General features: G+C 34.6%; 1 protein-coding gene across 1 annotated transcript; it reads left to right on the forward strand.

Moving 5' to 3' along the window:
* Nucleotides 1–8,667: 8,667 nt before the first annotated feature.
* LOC131033925 (enoyl-CoA delta isomerase 3-like) lies at nt 8,668–9,569 on the forward strand. Its single transcript, XM_057965233.1, has one exon. It carries the CDS (start codon nt 8,723–8,725, stop codon nt 9,419–9,421), a length of 699 nt encoding a protein of 232 aa, XP_057821216.1. The 5' UTR covers nt 8,668–8,722; the 3' UTR covers nt 9,422–9,569.
* The last annotated feature ends 341 nt before the right edge of the window (nt 9,570–9,910 follow it).

The following is a 9,910-nucleotide window of genomic DNA, read 5'->3' on the forward strand; positions in this document are numbered from 1 at the left end:
TCAGGTGCATACAATTTCCATTCCAGCAAAATATGTTTGTGGATATAAGGATGTGATTTGTTATGTGAATAATATATTGTGAAATTATTGTATGGAGATTTTTTAAAGTAAATACAAATATTTGAAGTCAAATTTCTTTGGTACATAATACAATTATTTTTCAGTGGATTTTTTGCATTTTTACAGCATTAAAAAAACAGATTAAGGGATCAAACTAATAATAATGACATAAAAGTCTGTTGTGATTTACAGATTTTATGTTTTTAATCAGATACTGTTTTATATGGAAAATAGACAGCTCCAAAAATAATTTTAAAACTTCTAATACCACATTCAAGTGCGGAACTTGTTATATACATTGTTATTTAATATAATTTTTTACGTATTTCTTTCAATTAAAAAGTCTCGTCCAAATTAAAAAGTCTATGTTTATTCATTCATTAGCAGTAACGTGGATTGACTTTCCTTGTTTGGTGACTGCGAATTTTGAAACTTTTCTCGGTATTCAAAAAATTCGGCAGAAAAAATCGAGGGTTAACAAACACTTCAACATGATCAACACACAATTTTTCTGTCGTTCTTATAATTTATTGTTAGTGATTATTTTCAAGATTTAGTTTTCTTTCTGGCTATTAAAAGTATCGTTGACCGAATAGTTTGTACAAGAATTTTACAGTGGCATTTAGAAACAAGTTTCAATTTTGTTTTGCTACTAAATTTTTGTCTCGTGCAATTTCGTTGTGGGGAGTCGTTGCTGAGATGGTGCATAGGATTAAATTCTTTTTGGAGAAATAAAAAAGGATGAAGTTGGAATTATGTTTTAAATTAGTTTTATTAATGTATCATTTAATCTTTAATTTTAAGTTATTGAGGAAATTATTCGTACAATTTTCATATATTTTCTTAATATCAATAAATTAAAATCTTCATCTTCACGAATTCCATGGAGTATAACTCTGGAAGAAAAGAAAGAAACAAAAGGTTGAGTCGTGGCATTTACACCAACAACCCAACAAGGAGACAACTCTTAATTATGAGAAATGACAGGAATTAAGGCAGGACAAAGATGATGCATTTATTGTGGCATGTCCTCCGATATTCATGTGAAGGCATGGGTGTCCCTCCTCTTGGGTATCCGATTTGTAGATTAGAGAAAAGTTGGGGGTGGCATGCAGGATAGACTCCAAATCACCCATGACTCCATAATATATAGGCATAGGTTCTATTTTGGGAGGAGAATGTAGGGGAGAGGATCCAATAGTTGAACTCATTCCAATTGTTGTGATATTAGTTGTAGATTTAATACCCATACTTGTTGATTTAATATCCAAATTTTTTTACAACATTGCACCAATAGTTGTGACTTTAAAGTTGTCATGGCTATGATGACTACCCATAATTGAATTAAATGTTCCATTAATTGTGAAAAGAAACCAATCAAGTGATGTCACATCAGCTGCACGAGTATGGGTGCCTCTTTTGCACGACTATTGGTCTCACCTTTTTTAGGCTGTTTTGGACACCTTGACAAAAAGCATGCTGATGTGGCATCATATTTGACGATGTGGCTGTGAAACCTTAATTATAAGCAGGGGACTTGTCAAGTAAGTTGCTTTAAAATATTGGGAGTAATTTGAAATTTCTGCGTAAGATTTTAAGAAGTGTGAAGTTAAGATGCATAACTACTATATCCTCTCCCCTAAAATATGACATAAATTTTTGTTCAGATTAAGGGAAAGAACATTACAACATCAATCGAAGTGGGGGAAAATAAAGAAGAAAAGGCAAAATTGGAGCTATACGTGGTCGATGGATCGTGGAGCAGTTCTAGGTGCTAAGCGTGGTTATATTTGACGTAAGCTAGGGCATAGTGGGTCTGTTAAGAGGAGAGGGCATAGAAAAAGAAAGAGGAGGGGGGAATGGGAGAGGAAGATAAGACAACGTGAGGAGAAGAGAGAGAGGCATTGAGAGAAAAACAAGAGGAGAATGTGTAGAAAGAAGAATAGGAAGAAGGGATGTGGCTAGGAGTCTCTATAGCATTATGGACCTAGGAGAAACAAGTTTTGACTAGCATATGGAGTGGTTTTCTCTGCTCTCATACATCTATGAGCAACACCAAGAAGCATTTTGTAGAATTTACTTAGCCATGAGCAATGGGTGCGTGGGTAACTCCTCATCACGGGCAGCTTTATGGGTAATATTTATAGAAATAGGTGAGGGTAGTTTTATGGGTAATATTTATAGAAATAGGTGATCATGGAAAGGACTTCAAGGCTACAGTCCATCTGAAGTCTCTCCATCTGTGGTATCAATATCTCTGAGAATGATCTTTTGCAATGATAAATTTTTCTGCCAACAAATTTCTTCCAGCACTCGCCATTATAGAGGCTACAGGCTTCACTTTCAACGTGTTGTCCTTAAAGATAAATGCATTCCTCCATAGTTCTTTTTAAATTGTATTTACTTTGAATTATCTGCTCAGCTGAAGGTTACCAACATCTGTTGATACTCTCTCATGATTATTATTTTAAGTTTATGAATATTTAGAGGTGTCCGGACTAGGCCCCGCTAGTTGCATTCATTTAAAAGTTTTACAGACCCTTGCAACGATAGTCTAGTTAATGTTTATGTGGTCTCATGCTAGCTCTTGAATATTATTAACTATTTGTGGAAATTTGTTGAGATGTGTTATAGGTTAGGGCCTTATGGGAAACTCTTGAGGAATCCATATTGATTGGACATAAAATATGTAATATATCAAATTATATATCATGTGATTTAAGTCACCTTATTATTAAGGGATAATCACATACTAGTTCATTGTATGTTTATTTGAGATATAGTGAGAATATCACTATTGTATATCGAATGTGTGGACTATTATATCTTAGAATTTAGAATGTGTTGATACATCTTAGTATAATATTTGTAGTATAACAATTGGACATGTATACAATAGCTTTGTCTTAAGGAAAGTATGCTAAACTCTATTGTGGCAATAGTAGGATGCGCCTATAATCAATCATATGATGTCATTTACGGCTAACCATATAGCCATAATTAGTATAGCTGGAAAGTACAAACAATACCTAGACCAAGAATTGGACTAATATAAAAGTAACAGATTGTCCCATAATATAAGAGGGGTTAGAGGGTTACAAATATTATTATTCACATTATTGAATGCACATCTTTATACAATGATATAAAGGATATAGTGTTGCCGTTGGTCTCAAGTATTACTCGAGAGTCAATTATGTTCAAAGAAATCTTTTACTTATTGCTAGTAGAGTGATAAGCATAATTGTTCATATTAAATAATTTTAGTAACATTTTGTTCTATAAAGCGAAATAAGTACCAAAGTTTAAATATTATATTGAAAAGAAACATAGACCCACTATGCTATTTTACTAGTTTAAGAGGATGCTACAATAAGATTTCTTTTGTATTCAACAGTCCAATAGGATGGAATTATCTTGGGTTTCATCACCCACCTTAGAGATTAATGGGGATAAACCCTAACAAAGATATTTAGTCAAATTCCACTAATATGACACTAAATCCTTGGCAAGTTGTCATTTCATGTCTAAGTGAATGAGGTAGCAAACCCTACCTACTAGAGTTATTATTGCTGGAAAATAAACAGGTTCAATAACAAAGATTGTGAAGATCAATCTCTATCCAATAAACTAATCAAAGGATGAGATTCAAGGATTGGATACCAACAACATAAAAAATAAAAAATAAAAGTTAAGTTGTCTTAATTGTGGAAAACCCATGATTAGATCCTTCCTCTTTATGATGCCAAACAACAACCTGTTAACTATGCTTAATAAACCTATCTTATGTGAACTTATATAATAGCAATAAATAATGATTAAAATCAACATAAGGTAACAACAATAAGGAATGAATAAAAAATATAATGTATCCACACATAACACAAGGTTTACGCGGAGAAACCCTTCCATAAAAAAATCCTCCAAGAAGAGAGGACCAGCTTGTATTAACAACGATAAAAGTGCTTATAATACAATTACTTTCATTCTCCTATTTGCCTCCACCATATCAGAACCTTTGTATATGTGAACAAGACCCATATGCCTCCCATCAGTCCTTCGTTCCTATAGAGAAAACTACATTCAATGGTTCCACATTCTACTACATATAAAATCTACACCCAAGGCTGAATTTATAGAATGGCGGGAGCTCCAAAACTACCAATAAAGGTTTCAAAATAATATTATTCAGTACACATGACTACAATCCTTGGAATGCCTCCACAAAACTAAAAAATTCATTGGTTTAGCTTCCAATACCTTCCCTCCCACATGGACACCTATACTTGCAACATAAACATTGTACATTAAATTTAATAAATGGTTGGAAACCAAAAGACACATGTTGCCTCTTCCATACTCCCACTTGTTAGAAGTATTGCATGATAGGATGCATAAAATAAATATTTGTAAGGTTTGTTATAGTTTGTTAAATAGGTTAGTATATTAGTGGTACAAACGTGTTGAGTTGTTAAAACAACTCAACATGTTTAAGAAAGTTGTTTGAGGAGTTCCCTATAATATAGGATATGTCAATCCTATATACATGTAATCTAGACAGAATAAAGAAGATCACATTATTCCTTGTACATAATCTTGTGCAAGCTGCTATAACATTGCCCGTAATTCTATTATGGTGTCAAAGATAGAGATCAAGAATGCAGTAGAGAAGGGTGTGGTGGAGGATATGAAGGCATCTAAGGAAGTTCTCTATCAATTATTTTGTTGAGGCTTCCTAGTTATCAAGTCAATCTAACGAATTTTTACAAAGTTTCTAAGAAAATTAGACATTCAACTCTAATCTTTACCCTTCAATTCTCTATCATGTGTCTAAGATTTACATAGTATTATTGTGGGTGTAGGAATTTACATAGTATTGTTTTGTTTTGTTTTTATTAAGGATGTGACCCCACTAATCAAGTATTGTGGACTCTTTTAAGTGTGAATTTAATCATTACTTTGGGGTGATTTATGTATAAGCTTCTAATGATGAACCATTGAAATATCTACTCTTTGGAAATGGATCACCAATTAAATGTTGGTCACCATTTAGGTTTTGTGCAGTGATATCAACTTGATTGAAAACATATGGTGGCATTTGATAAATGTGAAACTTTTCACATACGTTGGATAGCTAGCAAAAGGTAGGCTTGGTTTTGTATGCACAATAAAGTGCATCTTTTCAATCCTAATTCTAATCCTCATCTTGATCACTCACCTTGGTACACATGGACCAAATTTTGATCCAAGCTTAAAAAGGAAACCTTAAATCCATACCTAAGACTAATGACTTGAAGGATAACAATATTTGGTTTTAAATAATTATGTTGAATTTCTCAAACAAGATCATTACCAAAGTGTTATCCTTTTAACAATATATACTCAATGTTGTTAGTTGTTATTAGACTTGAAGAGGCCAATTTTACTAAATCTATATTTATTCTAGATACACTATAGTGGTCTAGGAAGTAATTGATTGGACTTGAAATTATCAATAGGTATCGGTTTCCATTAGAAAAAAATTGAGGTTTATGTTTGCATACAATGGCCTTTAATCTTGTTCATGCTTCTGTCACTTGATTTTTCATCTAGATCCATATAATCAATTAAAATAGGTATTGTGAATGCCTCTACTTTTATTACCATTTTTGCTAAACAATACATCCTTTTTTTGGACTTTATAGGTCCATTGGGCAAGGATTCCCTCTTACCCAAACTCTTTATTATTTGTTTACTAAAGTTTTTGGATACAAACTAGCTCAAGTTGTATCTCATTTATATGTCAAGGTAATTTTCCTTCCGAATTATTTTCAGTATCTTGTTAATGATTATTTTCTCTTTTCATAAAGAAGAAGAAAACATCTATCAATCTCTCAAGTACCTTCAAATATTTTTGTTAACCATATTAATCCAACATTCACCCCCAATTCTAATCCTCATCATTATCTCTCACCTTGGTACACATGGACCAAATTGTGATTCGATCCTAAAAAAGTATTAAAATGGATTAGATTCAAGGCTTCTTTAGGCCCCTTCAACCTACCCCTTTCACTTGGTACATGGTTCTTATTAAGAAATTTCCTAGCATTCCCCACAAGTATACCCATATTTGGCACACTTTTAGGATGTAAATTCTCTTATTTATCTTGAAGGATTAAATGTTATTACATTTAATTGCAACACTATTGATAAAAAAATTCCTTATATTCAAAATTTATCATTTGTTCTATTGTTCTTATGTTAATTCAATTATAGGATGGTAAGGTTGCATATATTTAGGAGCTATTGGACCATTAGGATATTGCCCCATATACTATTTCTTAGGAATCTCTTGACTCTACATATCCTTGTTGGAGGTCATATGGATGTAGCCACTCTTCTTAGAGGGAAAATTATAAAAATCATGGGCATCGCACTTATTATCTTATGCATTTGAATCCCAAGGACCCTACTACTCGTGGAGTATGGTTTCATCCTTCAAATTTTCTTTTTCACCCAATGATGAATTAATAGATACCATTTGGAAATCTAGAGTACTGGTGGATGCTTTACATGCATAGTTTTAGCAACTACAAGATCAAAAAGAGAAAACAAGGCATAAATTTCAACAATCAGGGAGGTGGTCAATCTAAGGTTAGAACATATCACCATGCTCAAAAATTTGGTGTAATAGATCCAAATCCCTTCCACATCTCCAAAAGGATATCGCCTCCTCATGCAAATCAATATGAAAAAATAGCTTTACAGTAGGCCAAGGTATAGTGGGATAGAACTTTTACTAATCTCAAAGAAATATAAAATGGATGATAAAATGGAGAACAAGTTAAAATCTTGACAAAATGAGGGAATGAAGGTGTGGAATAAGGAGAAGACATGTTGATAATAGTTGGAGATTTCTTTTCTTGACAAACTTATACATGTCTTATGGTGATGGTACTTCTTCACAAAATCAAAATTATCAATTCCATTCAAAATCAAGGATACCAAACAAGGTTTCATTAAAAAAAAAAAAAATTACATCTCCAAGATAAAAGATTATTAGAATAAATGAAAACAAAAAAAGATGGTAGAAAACATATCACTCATTTTTCAACTATTCATTGATTTTTATATTTTTCTTGCTAATTTAGATGTTCCGAGAAAAAATTATATATCTAAAAGAAAATATGTAGATCTAAACTTACATTAATTCATAGTGTGAGAAACTTCTTTGATTTTTATGAAATATCATGTGATGCTTTCCTTGCTATTGATGATTAAAATATTAATGATTAAATGTCAAATAATAAATAGGTTGGATTTGACACTTCCCTTCACGAGTTTTATCACATTCTAATAGACATGTAGTCACCTAATATCTTATAGAAAACTAATTAGATAAATTAATAAAGGTAAAAAAAACTACCAAGTGTCGATTATAGAAATATTTTAGATGCAAGTATCAAGTACGACTTTATCCTTAGAATATACCACTTTAGTTAAGCCTTGAAATTATATGAACTACTTCCCCTCCCCTCCCCTCCCCAACCCAACCCAACCCAACCTAAAATTATATGATTCTAAGAGTGATTCTAGAACTATTTTATTAGGAAGAGGGTTGGCAACTATTGAATGCAAGCTGATTCCTTAATAGTGGGTGGGAGGAGGAGGAGGCTATGGGACACATGAATGAACTGATTGTTCTACAACAAGATAGATGACAATCAAATTATCCCCATATGAAAGCCAGTCATTAATCGACTACATTTATTATAATATCTTTTTTGTTTTTTCTCTTTGACGTCAAAACTAAAATGTTCCCTTTTTCTACCATGAACCAATAGAGTCTTTTTATAGCACATTTATTCTTGATAAAATCATTTTTATTTTGAGATGACGTCGAGTGGTCGCATTCCAAATTTTAGAAGTTTATTTTCATACGTTCCTTAGCAGCGACGTGGACTGACGTTGCTTGTTCGGTGACTGCAAATTTGGAACTTTTCTTGCTATTCAAAAAGTTGGGGCGAGAAAATGGAGGGTTAAAGAAACACATGCAACATGGTCAACACAATTTTTTTCTGTCAGTCATATAATTTGTTGTTAAGTGATTTTTTTTTTTTCAGGTTTCTTTCTTCGCTATGTGAGCTGTCGCTCGCTGGCACAATTTTCTATCTTATTTTATGGTTTTTGAAATTTTTATTCTTTAAGATTTAAATTTTTTTTGAAGAGAAATTAAAAAGAAAAAAGATCAGATCATGTATGTATAGACTCTGCTGTAATTTCAATGCTTCATCGTCCAAACCTATCTCTCTTGCCATGTAGCCATTAAAAACACACAAAACTATGATGTCAATACTTCGTCATCCAAACCTCTCTCCCTTGCCATATAGCCATAGATTCTGTTTCCAGACACGCAAAACCATAATGTCAATACTTCATCATCCAAACCTTTGCCCAATGCTAACCGAATAGCATCCACAACCATACATCATAAGCCCAGGCTACTAGAGAAAAACATGCATATCTAATAGTCTTGGCGTGCAGGATTGACCAACTAGAGAGGAGCTCCCCTATTAATGGTCATCGCTCATCTGCATCTTTCTGCATTCATCCTCCGACTGTCTTCGATTTGTTTGCAAGACCAAGGAAGAAAGCCTCGTGAGGGACTGTAGAGACAGTGAGAATGTGCAGCCTAGAGAAGAGAGGAAAGGTGTACATCTTGACCTTCGTAGGTGACGACGAGGAGAACAGGTTTACTCCTACCACGTTCGATGCAGTCTTCGACGCCCTCAAACAGGTGGAACAATCACCGGACGCAGCAGCCCTGGTGACCACCAACGCAGGCAACTACTTTTCCAGCGGCCTCCACCCGGAATGGATCGCCAACAACCGTTTCGACATGGCCGTAGAGAAATTAGAGAAGATGTTCGCAGCCTTCATGAGGCTGAGCGTCCCCACCGTGGCAGCCATCCGCGGCCATGCGGTGGCGGGCGCCTTCATGCTGGCTCTGGCCCACGATTACCGCTTCATGACGCAGGGCTCCTCCGAGCTCTACATGTCTGAGGTCGATCTTGGCTTGCCCATGCCCAACAGTATGATGCCCACGATTGGCTGCAAGCTGCAGCCCGCAGCCCTGCGCGATGTGGTGCTGGGCGGGAGCAAGCTGAACGCGCAGATGGCGTTGGAGAGAGGGATTGTGGACGGTGTTTTTGAGGACTCGGAGGGGACTTTGGAGGCGGCGGTTAAGGAGGCAGAGAAACTGGCGGCCAGGGGATGGGAGAGGGAGATCTACCGTGGCTTCAGGATGGCTACCTTTCCTGGGGTTGTGGAGGCGCTCGATACTCATGTCGCCTATCGTGTACCTGCTTCGTATAAGCTGTGATGCCCATTTCTTGCGCAAATTGTTTGGATGTTGCAATGAAGTTATCTTAGTGTTATATTAATCTTGATAAGGTTGTAAGGAGTGTGGAAATGCAATGCTTTATAAACATTTGGATGATCTATTGTAGAACCCTTTTTTATGATATGAATGAGAGAAAAATGGTTTAGTTTTTTATAATATTTGTATCTTCATTTTTTTAATATGATATAATAGTTTTAGAAATGAAATCATTGTAGATGGGTGAAGCGATTCTTAATCTTCCTAAAAGATTTGTTAAAGAGGGTAAGCATATGGCATACATATTTCTAATTTTAAGACTACTTATACCCAATGCTACCCTAAAACTTTACCAATGATCCTACGCTTAAATCTTAATCAAACACACAATCCAAGAGCAAGTCTTATGTTAAGGGTCCTAGTACTTGGTTCTCCCTTTCAAAGGTCCAATTCTAGGCGGACCCAAGCATGCAATGCCCTACTTTGACCAAA

Source organism: Cryptomeria japonica, chromosome 10, assembly GCF_030272615.1.
Source record: "Cryptomeria japonica chromosome 10, Sugi_1.0, whole genome shotgun sequence".
Lineage (NCBI taxonomy): Eukaryota > Viridiplantae > Streptophyta > Pinopsida > Cupressales > Cupressaceae > Cryptomeria > Cryptomeria japonica.

Bases quoted from the DNA above. Each gene is read 5' to 3' on its own strand.
- LOC131033925 (XM_057965233.1), top strand. From the start codon at position 8,723: ATGTGCAGCCTAGAGAAGAGAGGAAAGGTGTACATCTTGACCTTCGTA.